Raw genomic sequence first — 20,917 nt, 5'->3', positions numbered from 1 at the left:
GTGCTCTAAAAGACCATCATTCTCTTTCCATGAGCTCAGGGACCAGGTGTAGCACAGGCTACTTGACACACCAGCCTGTGAATTGTGGCAATATCCATCTCAAAAACAGAACAAAATACAGTTTGTTCATTTTTGCCACTAGTTCAGGACAGACAAAAACTCCTTCGTCAGACTAATAACTGGACTTGTATTTGCAAAAGACAATTTATTCCTTTAAAATCTATTTACATCACCATACAAAGTCACTATATTGCAACTACTGTCCACAGCTTCTCTCAGGAGCCTTCCAGGGAGCCTTCTCTTATAATCGCCCGAGCAAGATTCCGGGCTAGAGCCAGTCTCAGCATTTCCACCTTGGTGGTCTCTATGTCGTCATCATCCTAAAGAGCAGAAAACAGGCAATGTTCTCTAATGCTTCCAAAGAACACAATGCAGTCACGGTCAGCCTGAGACCAATATGCTATGGGTAGCTGTTGCCATGGATGACAGACAGGAAGGATAGGAAGACTTGAAGCATCCACTTGCTCCTAAAAATGGGCATGTCGCAGACGGCACATGAGTTCATAAGGGGCTAATGCTCAGGACCACAGGAGAGTGGAGGGAATCCCCAGACAGAGACCTTTTCCTGCTTGAGCATGGAACCACCTCCCCAAAGTTCAAATGACCTGGAGTCGCTGGACATCAGGCTCACCACACCCTGGCTTCCCTGAGGCCAAGTCTTCCAGGCAGCGCATCAGCTCATATGTCTGCTCTGCTGAGAAAATCACCTAGGGGGAAGAGGCCGATTCACTTAGCTGCTCCGCAGGTAGAGAATATTTGGGCTAGGTCCAAATTCATGGAAGACCTTCCTTCTAAGGACTTGAGAAGAATGTCTGGCTCCTAGGCTCACATCCACCCCTCTAGTCAGGTTCAGCACCACTGGCAGATACTATCACTTTGGCTTTTCTTTCATGAGCCCTGTAATACACTTGCATGCACAGAAGTACTTGGGAGGAGGCATATATGAACCAAGCTAAGGAGGACCACCAAACGACAGAATACATTGCTTAGAAGTGATGGAGCCTTACTTGTTTCTGTTCCAAAAGAGGTAGGGCATCTGTCAGCAGAGTCATCCAGAAAGAACGGGGTGCGATCTGAGAGGTCATGAGGGACAGCAGAAGAGAAGCAGCATCACCAAAGCGCTTCTCCCCGTACAGTCTGTGGAACTCCCGGTACTTTCCTGTTAGGAGGAGCATGAATTCACCTGAACATTCCTCTCCACTTAGCTCAGACTTAGAAAAGGTATCCTGGCCATAAACTAGAACTCCATACGGTGGGATGTTTGTAGAGCAGTCAAAGTTCATAGATAAATGAAATGTAGGATTCAAAGACAGGCATTTAGGAACACCAAATCTGGGTAAATATCGCACTTTAATAGACTACAGGAGATCAGATAAGGACTGGAAGGAACTGTTCCTACAGAATACTTGGATTCAGTGCCCAGCACCCATGACAGGTTACACTCATCTAACTCTAGTCCTATGGGACCCCATACCCTCTTCTGACTTTACATACATGCAGGTAGAACACCCACACACAAAACAGAAGTTTGAAAGAAAAGGATTAAAGGGCTGGAGAGATGGCTCAGTGGTTAAGAGCACTGGCTGCTGTTCCAAAGGTCCTGAGTTCAATTCCCATCATTTACATGGCAGCTGATAACTATGTGCATTGTTGTTTTGCCTACATGTATATCTATAATTTTAAAAGGAAAAAAAAAGATAAAAAAACTGAGTCCTGGTTGATATACATGAAGTGGAGGGAGAAGTCAATCTCTTCCTGAAGTGAACTGCCGGCTCACACAAGTGGTGAGAAAATCTCTGGTGGAAGTGTGATGGGATACTGGACATGGAAACCATTCCAGACTTTCTCTAGGCCCAAAATCCCAGCCTTAAGGAAGTGAGGCAAACAGATTTCCACGTTTGGCTTTTTTTTTTTTTTTTTTTTTTTTAAGGATTTATTTTTATGTGCATTGGTGTTTTGCCTGTGTGTGTGTGTGTGTGTGAAGGTGTCAGATCCTCTAGAACTCGAGTTATTGACAGTTGTGAGCTGCCATAGGTACTAGGAATTAAACTTAGGTCCTCTGGAAGGGCAGGCAGTGCTCTTAACCACTGAGCCATCTCTCCAGCCCCCACATTTCCATGTTAGAGGGTAGGGTGGTCCACATAGGGATTTCCAGGACAGCCAGGACTACACAGTGAAACCCTGTCTTAAAAACAAAATTGAGCATGAAAAGTTCCTTGTGACATTTCTACATTTCCGTAAGTTTGGAATTACTTGAAAATAAAATGTTACTAAAATTGCAAAGTAGGTTTCTAAGCAGACTGGAAAAATCTAGAAAGATGGTTCCCTCGTCCTCAGGGAAAAGAATGCAGACTCACCCAGGAATGTCAGTCGATCACTGAGCATCATGGCTGGCCCCAGGTTGTCAATGAGATCCAAGTCAGAAAAGCAGCCTCTCTCACAGTAATCCCTGAGGAATCTGCAGGACCCAGGCCAGAGGTTAGAGCAGCAGCACTAGGCCCTCCCTCCTCAAACTCCCACGTCCCAGCCAACCAGAAAACTACCCACCTGTCAGATACGAGCGTGGCAAAAGCAGCATCTTTGGCACGGATGCTCCAAGAGAGGGCTGAGCCCAGGCGGTTATTGCGGACAGCCTTCATGGCTAAAATCTTACAGATGCTTCGAACTTTCAGGGTAGAGGACAAAAGGCAAAGTCTTAGACCTTATAATCTCTCCCGTGAAGAGCCGTCTGGGACAGACATGGCCAACCTACAGCCTCTACAATCTAAAGAACTATGGGCTCAATGTACAGCTAAGTGAGAAGAACCAGAAACTTCATAGGTTATTCTCCCCCCACCCCCTCGATGATTTCTCTGTGTAGTCCTGGCTGTCTGAAACTCGGTCTGTAGAGATTCACCTACCTCTGTCTACCAAGTGCTGGGACTAAAGTTGTGCACCGTCACTGCCCAGCTCATAGTTGCGTTCTTTACTCTGCTCAGTACCACAGATGACCCACCCACTGGACTGGCTTTCTGAGTGTTTGTGCTTGAGTGGCAAAAAAAGGTCTTAGTTCCCCCCATAACAGTCCCACCATTGTTTGTCCAGAGACCACAAAATCTACCTTCCTTCCTTCAGGTCTTGAACACATGAGCTTCCAAGTGATGGTTTAAGTATGCAAGTGCTTCTCATTCAGTAGTGGGAAGACGAGGACAAAGCCATGGACACCTGTCCCTGCTGCTGTGCTCCTGATCACCTTCCCCACTGCTCCAGGCTTTGCTGGAGCAACCACCCACCTACAGCTACATATGACTCAGCTCTGACCACGGGTTGCATGGAATGTGAGGACAGGTAGATCTTTTCTAAAAGGAAAAGGACTGATTTTTCTAGGTTTTAAAGGGCAACCCCAGCTCTTCTGTCCCTCCTTGATGTGGCCCTTTGTCTGGGCATGTACCATACACCATCTCTATGGTGTGGCAGTGAGAGGTAAGCTGTGACAGTATTTGGGAGCTGTGCTCAGCCTAAGGATGCCCTGACAAACCAGAGGACAGACTGGGAGGAACTGGGACTCACCTTGTTCAGTCATCTGCCGCTGCTCACAGACCCTCAGCACCTTCAGGGCTTTCTGTTCTGTGTTGAGGGGGATCCGCTCTATGTGCAGCTCCAGGGAAACTCGGCCCAACTCCGGACAGTGGTCAAAGTAATCCACCCCCAGCTGCCACAGGCTAAGGTCCAAAGAAGGCAGAGGTTGAGAGGCTAGATAGATAGGCTGCCCTATGGCTCTGGGCATTGCCACCTGACACTCATCCTCCCAACCCTTGAAACCAGCCAAGAGAGCAGTAAAACTCCACTGGCATCCACAAGGTCACTACCATTTGTGGGGCCTTCCTACCTGTGATGAGCAAAGAGTCCCGAGGCATATTCCAGCAGAAGGAATTCTCTCATATTAGAACCAAAACTGGAAAAAAAACAACACAGGACTTTGGCAAGCCTGCCTCCTTCAGGGCTCCAGCAACCTAACCTGCTACTGTGCTTCATACTGGCCCTCCCTCAAAGGTCTGGTGACATAAGGAGGGTCGGTGCATCTGGCCAACTTACTAGAGGTTGTGTGACTGGAGGAGTCTGCAGTGATCCAAAAGGTCGGTGAGGTGAGCTACGAACCACCAGTTGCTCAAGGCAATGCTGCAAATCCAGATATCAAACAAAAAGGAAGTCAGGGAAGGGACCAAAATCACATGACTGAAATGAGTAGGAAACCCACACATCCGATGCTTTAAAAAGACAAAACAATTGGGCAAAGAAATGGCTGAGGGAAAGGTCCTGATGCCAGGCATGATGATCTAATCTTAATCCCTAGGACCCACATAATAAAGAGAACCAACTCTCAAAAGTTGTCCTTGGACCTCTACTGGAAACAACAGGGCATGTATATGTGTGTATGTGTGACATGCTCGAAATTAAAAAAAAAAAAAAAATCCTCCTGGTGGTGGTGGTGCACCCCTTTAATCCCATTGCTTGGGAAGCACAGGCAAACAGACTTCTCTGAGTTTGAGGCCAGCCTGGTCTCCAATGCTGAGGAAAATCCTTTCGTACACTGTAAAGATTTGTCACTGTGATTGGTTTAATAAACAAGTTGGGGCTGGAGAGATGGCTCTGTGGTTAAGAGCACTGACTGCTCTTCCAAAAGAACCCGGGTTCAATTCCCAGCACCCACATGACAGCTCACAATTGTCTAACTCCAGTTTCTGAAGATCTAACACTGTTATACCAATGCACATAAAATAAAGTTAAATAAATTATTAAATAAATAAATAAACAAACAAGCTGACTGGCCAGTAGCTGAACAGGATAAAGTTAGGTGGGAAAGCCAAACTGAGAATGATGTGATAAAGAAGGGTAGAGTCGGGGCTGGAGAGATGGCTCAGAGGTTAAGAACACTGATTGTTCTTCCAGAGGTCCTGAGTTCAATTCCCAGCAGCCACATGATGGTTTATAACCATCTGTAATGAAATCTGGTGCCCTCTTCCGGCCAGCAGGGATGCAGGCAGAACACTGTATGTAGAATGAATGAATGAATGAATGAATGAATAAATAAATAAGGGTAGAGTTGGGCTGGGTGGTGGTGCGCACCTTTAATCCCAGGGCTTGGGAGGAGGCAGAGGCAGGCTGATTTTTGTGAGTCTGAGGCACCAGCCTGGTCTACAAAGCAAGTTCCAGGACAGCCTAGGGCTGTTACACAGAGAAATCTTGTGTGTGTGTGGGGGGGGGGGGGGGGGGGAGTCAGAGGAGTCCCCAGACAGAGATGAGTCAGACATACAAAATGAGATAGAGGTAAAGGCTATGAGCCTCGGAGCAATACAGAGCATAATAGAAATGGGGTAAGTTAACTAACAAACAAACAAACAAATAAATAAAAGAAATGGGATAAATTGTAAGAAGTAGTTATTAATAATTCTGAACTATTGGCTGATCACTTATAAGTAATATTAAGCCTCTAAGTGGTTGTTTGGGAACTGGTGGGCAGGACAGAAACTCTACTCCATTTACAATACAGAGCGAGTTCCAGGACAGCCAGGGTTACACACAGAGAAACCCTGTCTCAAAAAACAAAACAAAAAAATACATGTGGTGGCACACATCTGTAATCCTTTTACCAAGTAAGTATGGACAGGAAGATCAAGAATTCAAGGGTAACCTTAATTATGTATCAAGTTCAACTTCTGTCTGAACTACACGAACCCCTCTCCCCAAAAACTCCAACATGGTAGCAGGAGGGAAATCCTTCCCATTGCCCAGATCTACTGTAACAAATCCAGGACAGTGAACTCAGTTCTAAGCAAGGCTCTCTGCGGCCACTCCCAACTTCCTCCCTTACAAGCAGGCTGCAAAGCAATTCTCTGTACAATCAAACAGCCGATACTTAACTACTACATAGAGAGACTCCTTGAAAGTTTTCCCATTTATTTGTTTTGTTTGAGACTGGCCAGGAATTCAGAGATCCCCCTGCCTTTGCTTCCCAAATGCTAGGATCAAAGCATGAGCCCCTGCACGTAGCAAAATTTTGGTTTTCTGAGGCAGGGTTTCCTGTAACTCAGGGATCAAATTCACTATGTAGCCAAGGTTGGATTTGACCTCTTGTATCCACTCCCAAGTAGATGATCACACCACCAGGTAGGAAGGCTGAGCTTTGATTATGTTAGATACTCCCTGCTTCAGTTATGGCTCACTGCAATGAGGGACAGACTCAGGATGAGGGCTGTGAATTCCAGCCATGATAGTTCAATAGCCCAACTCATTGAAATTAAACTGTTGGGAAGCACTCTCCTCTAAAATGAGTGCATGTTTAATAGGTTCCTAATAATAAGTTCACTATTCCTAGATTTTTTCTTATCTAACATTTATTTGTGTTTCTATATGCAAGTACACACCAAAAGCCACAGCATACATGTGGAGGTCAAAGGACAATTTTCTGAAGTTGATTTTCTCTTTCCACAATGTGGGTTACAGGAATCAAACTTTTCAGGCTTGGTGGCAAGCACCTTTTACCTGCTAAACCCATCTCTCAATCTCTTTCTAGATTTTATTTTCTTTCTTTTTTTAAGATAGGGTCTCATGCAGCCCAGGATATCCTTGAACTTGTCATGCAATAGAGGCTGGTTCTGAACTCTGTTCCTCCATTCCTCAGTCTTCAGGTAGTAGGCTGACTATAAACTTGAGCTACAAAGCCTGGCTACTTCCTATCTATGTTATTTCCTGCAATACCATTTTGAATATTCCTACAATGGAAACAAGTATAAACAAGGCAGAGCTCAAGCTCCAGTGAAACCCCCAATTCATCAGAAGAAGCCATTATCTGTTTGCATGTGGTCAGGCAGGAGACCTGAGCACCTTAGTGGCCAAGAGGGCACGAAGACAGGGCGTCAGTGGGTGATAAGGACTCTCCTTCACAAATGAAATGCAGTCAGTTTACAAAGAACTTTTAGCAGGCTATGAGTCCTGCCTCCCACCTTCCACCCATCTGGAGGATACAGCACTCAGAAGCACTATCAGGAGCTGAGTGTGGTGGCTCAACCTCTTCCCCAGCACCTGGAAGACTGAGAGGCAGCATTGCTGGTCTACTGGCTACATAGTGAACTCCAAAACAGCCTAAGCTACTTACTGTAAGAGACTCTCACAAAAACAGTAGGTGCCATCAGTGCAGCAATACACCTGCCAGTGCCTTCACCCCAGACTTCTAGCCTCTCCAACTGTGAGAAAATACATTTCGATTCTACATAAATTACCCAGGCTCAGGCCTGGTAACAAGTCTATAGAAATAAATGTAAAAAGGTTAGGTATGATAGTCCCTACCTGTAATTCTAGATTTTTTTGAAAGTTCAAGGCCAACCTGGGCTACTTAATCAGTTCCAAGGCAGCCCAAAAACACAAAGAAGCTGAGATGGCTTGGTGCATAAGAACACTTGCTCTGCTAGCATGAGGGACCCCAGTTTGAATCCTCCATACCAGGTAATAAGCCAGATATAGCTCTAGGTGCCTGCAACCAGAGCATTGAGGAATGGGCAAAAGTAGATCCTAAAAGCTTGCCACCCAACAGTCAGCCTAGGAGAAACATCAAGCTTCTGGCTCAATTAGAGTCCATGTCTCAAGGCAATAAAGCTGAGGCTTTCACAAGGCACATCAACCTCCACACACAGAGTATACATACATACAAATATTAAAAAAAGAAAACAACAACAACCAAAAAAAAAACACGAAAAAGAACAAAAACACCAGGCTGGGTGGCCCACACTTTTAATCCCAACACTGGGGAGGCAGAGGCAGGCAGCTCTCTGTGAGTTCGAGGCGAGCCTGGTCTACAGAGTGAGTTCCAGGATTGCCAGGGCTACAAACAGAGACCCTATCTCCAAAAAAGAAAGAAAGAAAGAAGGAAGAAAGGGAGGGAGGAAGGAAAAGAACAAAAACTAAGAAAGGGAAAAAGTCGGAGGAACAAGACATTCTAGACGTGATGAAGGTGATGGCTGACGTATATTTAATGCCGCTGAATTGTACCCCTTAAAAGAGTTAAAACGAGAGGGTATGGTGCGCATGCCTTTAAAGGAGGCAGAGACAATCAGATCTCTGGGAGTTCAAGGCCAGCCTGGTCTACAGAGAGACCCTGTCTCATAAACAAACAGTTCAAATGAGGCCTCACCTGCACTCCTTGATCACCTGGTGGATGTCAAACTCAAAGGCCGCCATCAAGATGTTGTCCAGTGGCTCTGGACTGCTCTCACCTCCCAGAAACATGTCCAGGCTAGACTGTGGGAAGGTGATAGCCCACTCAATCTCCAAGATGGAAGCAGAGACTGGGGGTGGGGGTGGTGGCTGGGGCAGGACTGCCGTGTGGGCAGTCCGGAGAGGAGTTCCTTCCCAAAGAACTGAAGTAAAGAGCCTTCCTGTTCCATGGAGGCCACACCAAGAATTAGGGAACCAAAGAGTCCCCTAGACATTGTCACTCACCTGGGCATAGAAGTGCAGGTCAATAGGTTTCACTGTGGGGTTAGAATACAGCAGCCTAGTCACTAGGAAATGGTACCAGTTGCTCAGAAGCTCCTTGTGCTCCAACAAGGTGGCCTCGTCTCCCAGCATGATCTGAGTGAGGAGAGATGTTCTCTGAGCTTTGTCCTCAGTGAAGACTTCTTGCAACTCTACTGATATCATCTGGGGCCTTGGGTTCCCTCCTTTGCAGTGAGTGACCTGACAGCCCTCTCCAAAGAGAAGCCAGTTCCTTGCTGCATGGATGCCAAGGTCCCAAGGGAAGTGTCCCACCCCACTACCCTGCCCCACACCTTGCAGAGAGACTCCAGGCGGGGACTGGCTGCGAATGTGCTGTCTTGCAAGTGCCGCTCACACTCCTCACGCCAATGCTGCCACTTCAGCTCCAGCTCCGTCAGAGTCTGAGTGTTGCCAGGCTGGGGGAAAGACTGGCTGTGAGACACTAAGCTCCCAGACATACAAGTTCCCTGATCCCTATCTCCCAAGACCAGGCAGGCAAGACAGCTCCCACGTACACTCAGAATGGGCATTGTCCTCATCAGATCCCCAAGGATGCGGCACATGCTTGCAGAAGGGGGGTTGGCATCAGCTTCTTTGGACAGCATTTGTCGTGCCTCATCCAAACGGCCCTGAAGCACCAAGACAGTCACCTGCAAAGAGATGTGGGACATGAGCCCTAGCAGAAGGCTCAGGACTGCAAAGTGCTGACTCCTCCAAGCTGCCCTTGACCCAAGTCAGCAAGAACTCCTCCCTTCTAGCAGCAAACTCCCAGTCATACTCTGTGCTGGCTGATTTTATAGAAGTATTGTTATAAGAAAATGCCTCCATAGGATCAGGCTGTGGGTAGGTGTAGAGCATTTTCTTAATTAGTGATTGGTGGAGGAGGGCCCAGCCATGGTGGGTGGTGTCATCCCTGGGCTGGTGGTCCTGGTTCTAAGAAAGCAGACTGAGCAAGCCATGAGGAGCAAGCCAGAAAGCAGCACCCTCCCTCTGCATCGGCTCCTGCCTCCAGCTTCCTGCCTTGGCTTCTCTCAATATACTAGGACTCTGGGATAAGGTAAACTAAGCCCTTACTCCTCAGGTTGTTTCTGGTCATTGTGTTTCATCTCAAGAACAGAACCCTGACTAAGATATCACCCCACTGAAAAATGTCAGTTGTAGGATAGTTGGCAACCAACTTTAAATGTTTTCATTCCTGTGTGTGCATATGTGTCTACACAGCTGTGTCCCACAAGGAGGCCAGAGGACTTCATCAGGTGATTGGTTCTACTACTCTCGATGAACTTAGTTAGGCTGGTGGCCACCCTCTGCTTTCAACACCCCATATCACTGGGATTACAGGCAACCACACCACCCAACCCTATTTCAAAGACCAAAAAAAAGCTCCAGGCCAGTAAGGCTACACAGTCAGACCTTGTCTCAAAACCCAAACCAGACAGGCAGTGGTGTCACACGCCTTTAATCCCAGCACTCAGGAGGTAGAGGTGGATCTCTGTGAGTCAAGGAGTCAAGGCCAGGCTGGTCTATAGAGTGAGTTCTAGGACAGCCAGAGCAACTACAGCAAAGAAACCCTGTCTTTTGTTTTTTGGAAGAAAAAAAAGATACTCTTTTTCTTTTTGTGGTGCTGGCGAGTAGGATCGAGTGGGATCTCGCAGATGCTAGGCAGGCATTCTACTAGGGTACCACCACAAGCCCTGAGCAGTGTCCTCAACCTCCCCCCCCCAATGCTGACCCTTAATACAATTCCTCATGTTGTGGTGAACCCAACCATACAATTACTTCATTGCTACTGCAAAACTGTAATTTTGCTACTGTTGTAAACTGTAATGTAAATATCTGATATGCAGCATCTCTGATATCCCACAAGTTGAGAACCACTGCCCTAGAGTATCCTACCCCCTCAAAATGGCCACTGTGCCCATCTGCACTCCATCCCCACCTTGGTCCCCATCAACCACTTTTATTATTTTATCCCCTCTTCCTCAGCTCTACAAACAAACCAAACTTCTGTTTCCGCCACAAGTTTACAAAGCGTTACTCTCCATGCGAAATTACTTTCAAACTACTCTGGATCAGAGAAGGAAAGATGTAAAACCACCTCTGTGATCATAAACTCAAAGAGCTGAGCTAAGGCCTGGAGCAGCAGGTCATCCTATCTCCACCTGACAGCAGCAGGCCACAGAATGCAAGGCAGAAGGAAGAAGGGTCCAGGCCACATCACACTCACCAAGTTCCAGAAGCTCTCATGTTTACTTGGGTTCTCACTGCCCAGAACATCTGCCGACAAACTGTCCACCTCACACACGTGCAGTCGGACCCAGTCAAGAAGATGAAGGAGGAGGGGGCCAGCTGAGAAGAAAGACTCACATCACACACAAAGACCCCACCTTTATCTGCAGCAAGTCCCACTTTACCCAAAGTACAGACTGATGGTTAAGCAGAAAACCTGACTGCAGAGGGGTGTATCTCCTGCAACTTGGAAGGAAAAGCAAGGCGCTTACAAGCCAGTCCAATCTCTGCAAGGCAGGACCATCTTTCACTGGATCCCAGAAGGGATGGTACCTGCCTCAGATTGCTCTCAAACATCAGTTTTTTTTGTTGTTGTTGTTGAAACATGGTTGTGTTCTAAAGCCAAGCTCATCTAGAATTCTAACTTCCGCTTCTACCTCCCAAGTGCTGGAGTCTCTGGGAATGTCAGCGTTGTTAAGTGTGTGCTACCACACCCTGCCACGGCTGCATTCTTTACAAATATGGGAGGCTGTGTGCGGTGTGTCTGAAATGGCTACCTGATTGTTGGCATTCGTTAGATGGTACGTATCAATGGTGATAGATGTACTGGGCAGGAGAGGTATCTGAGCAATTAAGTTTGTATTACTGCTTTGAGTTTTTGATGTTGGGAGGGTTGTTTTTGGTTGTATTTTGGGGGTTTTGTTGGTGATTAATTGTTTGTACTTTTAAAAATTTATTTACCTTTATTTTATGAATGTTTTGCCTGCATGCATGCAGTACCCAAAGCCAGAGGAGGGCAACAGCCCACCCCTGGAGCTGGAGTTGCACAGAGCTGTGATTCATACAGGTGCTGGGGAGCAAACCTGGGTCCTCTGCAGGAGCAGCTGGTGCTCTTAACCACTGGACCATCCCTCCAGGCCTGTTTTGTTTTCTTTTCTTTTCCCCTTCTTTTTGGAAACAGGGTCTCACTATGCACACCTGCTCGTCCTGAAATTCAGAGGCCTCCTGCTGCTGGAGTCTATGAGTATGCCACCATACCTGGCCTACGTTTTGATTTTATTAAGGTAGAAGCTTACTATGTATCCCTGGGTGCTGTCCATGTAGAGCAAGCTGGCCTCTGCCAGGACAAACTGCTTGCATCACCACAGTGGGCTGTGTTTTGTCCTTTTTAGGCAAAAATCTTGCTTTGTAACCTAATGGCCTCTACCTCTCAATCCTCTGCCTTTAGCCTCCCAGTCACTTCAACAGGACTGTAAGTAAAATGTTATGTTGCACAGAGGTTAAGGGTATATGTAGTCATAGGAAAGAGCAAGCATAAGTCATTACATTGCAAGCTAACAATAAACAAACAAGGCCTGGCGGTGGTGGCGCACGCCTTTAATCCCAGCACTTGGGAAGCAGAGCCAGGAGGATCTCTGTGAGTTTGAGGCCAGCCTGGGCTACAGAACGAGATCCAGGACAGGCACCAAAACTACACAGAGAAACCCAGTCTCAAAACAACAACAACAAAACAACAAAGCACAACACCTGAACAGAGAGGCCAGGGTATTGGATGAGCCACAACATAATTCAAGATCAAAGAAATAACCCCAATTAGATAGGGAGAGTGTCCCTAGCCTTGATCACCAGTCACAGCACTTTTGGACTCCCATCACCATGTCCCTTCCAAAATCCCTCGGACAGTCCATATACTGGGCATCCTTTTTTATGCTAGCCGGCTATTTGTCTCAGTACCTTTTTTTTAAAGGTGTGTGTATGTTTTGCCTGCACATGTCTGTATCTGTGCACCACTTTCATGCTTGATGCTAGCAGAGGCCTAAGTGAGCTCTGGATCCCCTGGAACTAGAGGTAGAGATGTTTGTGAGCCATCATGCTGGGAACTGGAAGGTCCTACAGAGAGCGGCCAGTGTTCTTACTTGCTGACCTGTTCACTCCTGCAGCCCACATAGTAGTTCTGAAGTGTCATCTACCTAACATTTTCAGCTCCTAGAAGGCACTTCCTAGGACTCTTCTTGTGGGGTCTGACGACATGCCCATCTCCAGGGCTGCTCTGTCCTTGCCTGAGTGATGGTCACACTCAGGAGCAGCACAGCACCGGCCTCTGAGCAGCAATGCACTGTCAGGACACACAGCACAGACCAGAAAGGACAGAGGATGACAAGGACCCTGTGACTTATGACAGTTAGCCTGGCTTAACTGAGGCTACATGAAGGAAACAAACAAACTGAGCTTACCCGGGGCTACTTCAATAAAAAGAATCTCACACAGGTTCCAGATGAGCTCCATGGCTGACAAAATGGAGACCTAAAGAGGAAATGGAGACAATTTTATCAGGAAACATTGCTGAAATCTGAATGCAAAGAAACATGGTAGAGCCTGAATCACAAACCAACAGTCAGTGAGTGACACTCCTCCAACAAGATTTCCCACCGGAGAGCTCAGGACCGGATTTTAGATGAGGAGAGAAAAACCTGCACAATTCAGCTCAGTGATGGTGGCACACACCTTTAATCCCAGAACTCCAGAGGCAGGGGCAAGTAGATCTCTGTGAGTTCAAGGCCAGCCTGGTCTACAGAGCTATAGTTCTAAGACAGTCAAGACTACACAGAGAATCCTTGTCTTGGAAAACCAAAAAAAGAAGGGGCTGGGAATTTAGCTCAATAGGCCCTGGGTTCGATCCTCAGCTCCACATACAAAAAAAAAAAAAAAAAAAAGAAAAACCAAAAAAAGAGAAGAAAAAATAGAAAAAAGCCCTGCATAATTCTGACACTAGTGAATTTATTTTTATATGAAACAGAAAGTAAACTAGCATAAACACACTTATGCTCTTGACAGATTGTGGTTATAGAAGTTTTATCTTAGTAAAAGGAAGAGATAATTTTGAGAAACTTTGTCAATAAATTGAATGAACTAATGAATGAATGAATGAATGAATGAATGAGCAGAACAAAATTGCAAAGTCGGAGCCAAGGCATTGATTAATATCTATGAACTGCCACTCAGGAGACCAAGGCTGGAGTGTCATGGGTTCCATACCGGCCTAGCCTGTAATCCCAGCACTTGGAATGTGAGGGTAGGGGATGAGGACCTCCAAGCCAGCCTGAACTATATGAGATCCTATTTTTTAAAAAAAGAAAGAAAGAAAAGGGGAAAAGACAGGCCCATATGCCATATACTGCAGCTTAGGAAACAGGCTATTAAAGGCCTAGCTTAGGGGCTGAAGATCTTAGCAGTGGAGGGCACTGGCTGCTCTTGCAAAAGACCTTGGTTTGATTCCCAGCACTCTGTGGTAGCTCACAACCACCTGAAACTCCAGCTCCAGAGGATCTGATATCTGCTTCTGACCTCTGTAGGGATGGTGCACACACAGTACACAGACACACATGCAGACAAAATACCCACGCACATAAAATAAAAAAATTAAAACAAAGTCCAGGGCCAGCATTCAGGAGTCAGAAAGATCAATGCAAGTCCATGGCCAGCTTGAGCTATACAGTGGAACCCTGTCTGAAAAAGAACAGAAGGAAGAATCTGCTGTGGAAGTGTGAGGAGCAGTTTGGATCACAGCACACAGATAAACTGGAGTCCTGAGCACATCTGTAACCTCAACGGTAAGGGGGACAGAGAAAGGAGGATCACTAGAGTTTGCTGGCTTCTAGCCTAGCCAAGAAAACACAACCTCCAGGTTCAAGGAGAAACAGAATAAGCAGAGAGTGAGAGAGCATATGCAGCATCCTCTTCTGTCCTCCACATGCATGCATGGGTGCACTTGTATTTGCATACACTCAATAAACACACAATAAAAATAAATGAATAAAAACTAAGGGGGCATGTAGACTGAGGATACATAGCACAGTGACAGTGTACATGTTTAGCACACCTAGGGTACTGAGACTGAGACCCAACACTGTCAAAACTGAAAGACCCTCCCGCATAAGATAAAGGAAACCTGGACCCTTTTCTTAGGAAGACGAAGTCATGCCCCCCACCATCACCATGCTTTAGTTCAGACATCGTCCCTCCTTGAACCTTGGGTCACAGGAAAACACACTGTGCCAATCTGAGACAGGGTATTATCCCTGTTCATCACTCACAAAAACACTGGGATCCCACTGAGGAAAGAGGGTTCTGTGTGTCACCTTCTAGTCCCTACTGAATTATAACCATCTGCTGCTCAGCAAAATGTTGAGTTCCAAACAATGGTCCCAAAAGTTCAACTCTCCACCTCAAATGACAATTCACCAACACCATGTACTTAGGCCTCATCTTTTCCACAGGAAATGAAAACTCAGTATTTATCAAGCAGATCCTAGTTTCCAATGGGCTAGACCTTGAAGGAAACACCAGAACTTTTAAAGCCATACTTGCCACCCCAAAGAGCTGCTGGTCTACCTGGAAAGTAAAACCTCCTGCAACAGTGACTACACAGCCACCCTAGACATTAAAAATACAGAAAGACACAATGTTGCCAATACAATGAATACAAGCCACCCCCTTACCTGGCTGCTGAACTGCCGGCCACTGGCTGTATCTTTAGCAGCAACTAGCAGAATACAAAACATCTTAAGTTGACTATATTCAATCTACTATGCCCTCCTAAGCTAGGTATGGCTCCTGTCTTTGTTTCTTTTAACACCCACCCATTTTCATTAGAAATGCTTATATATACAACACATCCCGGAGCTGGAGAGATGGCTCAGAGGTTAAGAGCACTGACTGTTCTTCCAGAGGTCCTCAGTTCAATTCCCAGCAACCACATGGTGGCTCACAACCATCTGTAATGAGATCTAGTGCCCTCTTCTGGCCTGTAGGGATACATGCTGTATACATAATAAATAAATAAATCTTTAAAAAAAGAACCAGGGTTGGGGATTTAGCTCAGTGGTAGAGTGCTTGCCTAGCAAGCACAAGGCCCTGGTTCAATCCTCTGCTCAAAAAAATAAAAATTAAAAAAAAAAAAAAAAAAAAAAAAAAGAAACCATACATCCAACCAAGGCCCGACTCTGAACTGTAAAGTAGCCTCCTTAGAGGCCTCTGGAGAAAACAGTTCCAGATGCACACTGCAGATGTACACAAGATCCTTACTTGCAACCTGGTGCATTTCTTCCATACAGGCCCGTATGACCGATCGGTAATTTTTACTCACTCGAACCAATCTACAAAGAAATGAAATGACACAAGAAGACATTAAAGGGCTGGAGAGATGGCTCAGAGGTTAAGAGCACTGGCTGCTCTTCCAGAGGTCCTGAGTCCAATTCCTAGCACCTACATGGTGGCTCACAACCATCTGTAATAAGATCTAGTGCCCTCTTCTGGACTGCAGGCATATGCTGGCAGAACACTGTAAGCACAAATAAATAAATAAATTTAAAAGAAAAAAAGAAAAGAAACAAAAACTGAAAAAGGCTGGGTGGTGGTGGTGGCTCACGACTTTAACCCCAGCACTCAGAAGGCAGAGGCAGGTCTTGCTATGCAGCTCTGGCTAATCTGGAACTTACTATGTAGACCAGGCTGGCCACTAGCTCTTAAAGATCCGCTTACCACATTTTCAAATCTTGAAAAAAGGAGATCTAATTCAAGGACTTATTTGGACTAGCCTTCCTCTTATTTATTTATTTGGGGGGGGGGCATTTACAAGGGACACATACAAATGAAGTAGGAATCAAAACAGAAAGGCTTATCAAACCAGTAAGTCTTCCAACAGTATTTACATAATCAAGAAGTCCCATCCTGAGAAAATACACGAGAGCCAGGAGTTCCGTGGCCCTCTGTCACTCACAAGGAAGGATAAGGATGTATTTTACTTCATCACAGACCATCATCCACCAGTACCCAACTTACTGAGCTTTCCTGGATTTTCCAGTCAATTCCTCCTCAATTCTTTGCAGACCAATAAAGATTCCATGGGATTCATTAAAGAGTTTTCTCAAAATTTGAGAGTAAACATCTACATCTTTCCGTATGATATAGATAAAGGGGCAGCTCGGCACCTTCTCTGATTTGTCTGAAACAAAACAGTAAAATATTTAATAACATCTATCATTTCCCCCCAAAAGAGAAACCATTCTAGTATTTCTAATTCTTTAATTCTAAAACTGGCTGAGCATGAGGGCCTTTTGTACTCAGCACTTGTCAGATCAGGGCAGGAGGGTTACAAATTACTAGTCCACACACTGAACCCGTGCAAGCTAGGGCTGTCTTAAAGGAAATTCTTCAGAAGACAGGGGCGTTGAGCTGGGGTCTCACTCTGTAGCCAGGAATGCTATCACAGTCTTGGTTATCCTACTGCCCGAGCCTTCCAAGTACTAGACTACAAGCCGGCAACACACCACCGTTGCCTCTTTTGTGCTGGTATTGGTGATCTAATACAGAGTGTTGCACATGGGGTTGGGGATTTAGCCCTGGGTTCATCCTCAGCTCTGGAAAAAAAAAATTCAGCCGGACATTGGTGGCACATGCCATTAGTCCCAGCACTAGGGAGACAGAGCCAGGCAGATCTCTGTGAGATCAAGGCCAGCCTGGGCTACAGAGTGAGTTCCAGGAAATGCGCAAAGCTACACAGAGAGACCATGTCTGGGGGAGGGGGGGGGGAGCCGGGCGGTAGTGGCACACGCCTTTAATCCCAGCACTTGGGAGGCAGAGCCAGGTGGATCTCTGTGAGTTTGAGGCCAGCCTGGTCTACCAAGTGAGCTCCAGGAAAGGCGCAAAGCTACACAGAGAAACCCTGTCTTGAAAAACCAAAAACAAAAACGAACAAACAAACAAACAAAACAAGCTCTTTCTGTTCTGTTCTCTCTCCCCCACCATCTTTCTCTCTGCTCTCAGCCTGGTTCTTCTGCCCCCACCCCTCCTCCTCCTAATAAAGCTCTGATACTGAATAAAAAAAAAAAAAACTTGGAAGGCAGAGCCAGGTGGATCTCTGTGAGTTCGAGGTCAGCCTGGGTTACAAAGTGAGTTCCAGGAAAGGCGCAAAGCTACACAGAGAAACCCTGTCTCAAAACAAAAAACAAAAACAAACAAACAAAACAACAACAACAACAAAAACTTCTAAAAAAACAAAACAAAACAAAAAATACAAGTTGCTCTTCCAGAGGACCTAGGTTCAACTCCCAACACCTTACATGGCAACTCACATAAATATATAACTCTAGTTCCTGGGATCCAGTGCCCTCTTTTGGCCTCTGCAGGCACCAAACACAAGTGGTACATAGATATGCATGTAGCCAAATACCCATACATAGAAAATAAAATTTAAAAATGTTAATGTTAATGTTAAGTGTAGCAGTTCATACCTCAAATCCCAGCACTTTAGAAGCTGAGTGAGGAAGATGCAGAACTCAACTGAAATTAACCTGGACCACATAGCAGACTGCACAAATCCATGTAAAACTAACCTGGACCACATAGCAGACTGCACAAATTCAATGTAAAACTAACCTGGGCCACATAGCAGACTGTACAAATTCAATGTAAAACTAACCTGGGCCACATAGCAGACTGCACAAATTCAAGCCCACTAGAACTACACAGGAGGACCCCATCTCAAAATAACAAAAAACAAAGAAAGCTTAAAAAATAAAAATGTTGCCAAATAACTTCAGTTTCTGCCCCAGGTAGTCAACAAATGTGCCAGCACAAGGTGAACAAGAACTAACTACCTTTTTTGTTGAAGGAAGTTTCACACAGGAGCATCTCCCCAGGACCCCAGTCAAAACACATTTGCTTCTTCTTGGAATTCACGCCTGGAATCCACTAGCAAAACATAAGGCACGGAACTGTTACTTCTAGTCAGGGTCTTCTCATTCAATGTGTAATCACAGAAATGCATAGTCAGGCTGGGCAGTGGTGAGCACACCTTTAATCCCAGCACTCAGGAGGCAGCAGCAGGTGGATCTATGAGTTTGAGGCCAGCCTGGTCTACACAGCGATCTCTGGGACAGCCAGAGCTACACAGTAAAACCTGTCTCAAAAACCAAACAAAGGAAAAGAAAAAAGAAAAAAGCAGGGGGTGGGGGTGGGGGTGGCTGGAGAGATGGCCTATCAGCAAAGAGCACTGGCTCTTCCAGAGGACCCAGGTTCAATTCCCAGCACCCACATGACAGCTCACAACTGTAATTCCAGGATCCAACACCCTCACACAGACATACATACAGGCAAAACACCAATAAAAAATAAAAATAAATAAAATTTTTTAAAAGATAATTTATGGCCAGGAGGTGGTGGCACACCACCTTTAATCTGCACTTGGGAGGCAGAGCCAGGCGTCTCTGTGAGTATGAGGGCCTGGTCTACAGAGTGAGATCCAGGACACACACACACATACACACACACACACACACACACACACACACACACACACAGAGAGAGATAATTTATTCACAAGATAAACAAGAGACAGAAGATTCAAGTCCCATTTGCTCCCACTTTTTTTTTTTCTTCTGTAAATAACAAGCTGGCCTTGAACTTATGATATACTCCAGCATCCACTTCCCAAATGCTGGGGATTAAGTCCTTGCTTTTGGAGAATGGTCTTGCAACGCAATTACCAGGCTAGCCTTCACTGGTGAGCCCGCAGCCTCAACCTCCAAAATCCTGGGCTTAGAGGTGCACTGAAACACCTGGCTATGAATTTATCAGAGATTATCCACATTAGATAAAAAGGCGCTGGAAAGAGGGCCCAGAAGGTAAGTACGTTTAATGTTCTTGCAAAGGACCGGAGTTCGGTTCCCAGCACCTACGTTAGGCGGCTAACTCCAGCACAGGTGGTATCCGATGCCTCTGCACAGAATTAAAAATATGTTCCAGGTCCAAGAGGAATAGGATACAGATCGGCAAAAACTGGTAGTCTATACTCTCCTAAGAGAATAAATGACGCATTTACCAAGCCTCGGGCCAGCAGAGCAGGAGAGGTAGAAGCTAATGCGGGGTTTACACCGAGCTCACTCTAAAGCCCGAAGGGGAAAACTAGAGAAGGGAAGGACAGAAAGGCAAGGGATGCAGTGGGGCCCGGGCGGCCGGATGAGTAGTCACGGGAGCTGAAGCCCAGGGACCGCCACCGCCCTAACCAAGTCCCCACTCAATCTGACATCCCGGACGGTGGCAACCGAGTCCAGGGGAGAAGCATGCGTCCCGCGGGTAGGCAGGCAAGCCTGTAGGGACCAAAGACACGGAGCCCTCTCACTGCGACAAAACAAGCCTCTCTCGGGCGCCCTTACAGTTACCGCCGGCTCGCAATCGAGCTCCTCCATAGCGGGTGGCCCTGCGAACCGGACCTCGCCGCGCTACCGCTGCTCTCCACTCAGGCCTCCCGCTCACAGCCAGCTGCCAAAGAGGACCCCCTCCAGGGTGGCTTCCGCAGTGCCTGCACACCTCCACGCAGCAGAGCCCTTCGTCTCAGCCACGACCCTGCCTCTGCAGCCTTCCACTCGTGTGACATCATCCTGCCCGAGACAACAACTCGGGAAAAACAGTGCAAGGGGCCACCTGTCCTCACGGAAAGCTCCCAATGATCAGGCGGCGCCGCGGACAGTCCCACACCTGGCGAGAAGAAGGCCCCGGGAGATGGCGGGAGAGGCGGTGGCTGGGAGGATGTGCGCAGGCGTGGGTGTGGAATGGCTCATCCTCTTGACAGCAGTTTCTTGGCTTCCATAAGCCCACTTTATCTCTTCATGGTGGTTGTGAACCCTCCCCTCCTGATCTATGTGTGTTATTAGAATTTTCACTGTTCCTTTTCCGAACTCCGACAAGCATAACGCGCTTATTTTGGAATTAGTCGCGGTCACTGCCACCCCCAAAGAATGAGACATCATCACCTTTTACATCCTGGCAACTTTTTTTCCTTGGGATTATTCTGAATGACCTACTTAAATTGGTGGACATCTATAACTTGGATGTAGGGAAGGGTGACACAAGCCGGGATTCACAGGACTTGGGAAGTGGAGACTGGATAATTGAGAGTTCAGGACCAGCATTAGCTATATAGCAAGGTTTGAGCTCACACCAGGGCTAAATAAGACCCTGTCTCAAAAAAACAAAGAAAACCCCACAAGTTGTTAAGGAAATCTTTATTTTTCTTTAAAATCCTTTTGCCATCAAAATTTCATCCAAATCCTTACCA

General features: G+C 46.3%; 1 protein-coding gene across 3 annotated transcripts; it reads right to left on the bottom strand.

Moving 5' to 3' along the window:
* Nucleotides 1-190: 190 nt before the first annotated feature.
* On the bottom strand, nt 191-20,109 carry Nup85 (nucleoporin 85). Of its 3 annotated transcripts, XM_036194688.1 has the most exons (20): nt 20,016-20,070; nt 19,682-19,764; nt 18,459-18,552; nt 16,642-16,804; nt 15,886-15,956; nt 15,300-15,343; nt 13,035-13,104; nt 10,799-10,920; nt 9,087-9,221; nt 8,865-8,987; nt 8,536-8,667; nt 8,228-8,334; nt 4,135-4,218; nt 3,929-3,994; nt 3,610-3,761; nt 2,608-2,725; nt 2,418-2,518; nt 1,068-1,219; nt 666-767; nt 191-380 (listed from the first exon to the last, which is right to left on the bottom strand). In XM_036194688.1, exons 3-20 carry the CDS (start codon nt 18,517-18,519, stop codon nt 276-278), a joined length of 1,908 nt encoding a protein of 635 aa, XP_036050581.1. In that variant the 5' UTR covers nt 18,520-18,552; nt 19,682-19,764; nt 20,016-20,070; the 3' UTR covers nt 191-275. The 3 variants fall into 3 exon arrangements, with proteins under 3 accessions (XP_036050581.1, XP_036050580.1, XP_036050582.1); XM_036194687.1 differs by lacking the exon at nt 19,682-19,764 and having other exon boundaries at nt 20,016-20,109; XM_036194689.1 differs by lacking the exon at nt 19,682-19,764 and having other exon boundaries at nt 315-380; nt 692-767; nt 20,016-20,109.
* Nucleotides 20,110-20,917: the final 808 nt, after the last annotated feature.

This window comes from Onychomys torridus, chromosome 8 (genome assembly GCF_903995425.1).
Source record: "Onychomys torridus chromosome 8, mOncTor1.1, whole genome shotgun sequence".
Classification (NCBI taxonomy): Eukaryota; Metazoa; Chordata; class Mammalia; order Rodentia; family Cricetidae; genus Onychomys; species Onychomys torridus.
Note: the sequence above shows the minus strand (reverse complement) of the source record. Positions and strands in the feature narration are given on the sequence as shown.

Excerpts from the sequence above, each read along its gene's own strand:
- Nup85 (XM_036194687.1), bottom strand. The coding sequence starts at position 20,048 with ATGGAGGAGCTCGATTGCGAGCCGGCGGTAACT. Across the intron at positions 9,222-10,798 it reads ATGAGAGCTTCTGGAACTTG|GTGACTGTCTTGGTGCTTCA; the intron begins GTGAGTGTGATG and ends ATCTCTTTGCAG. Across the intron at positions 3,762-3,928 it reads GGACTCTTTGCTCATCACAG|CCTGTGGCAGCTGGGGGTGG; the intron begins GTAGGAAGGCCC and ends TTTGGACCTTAG.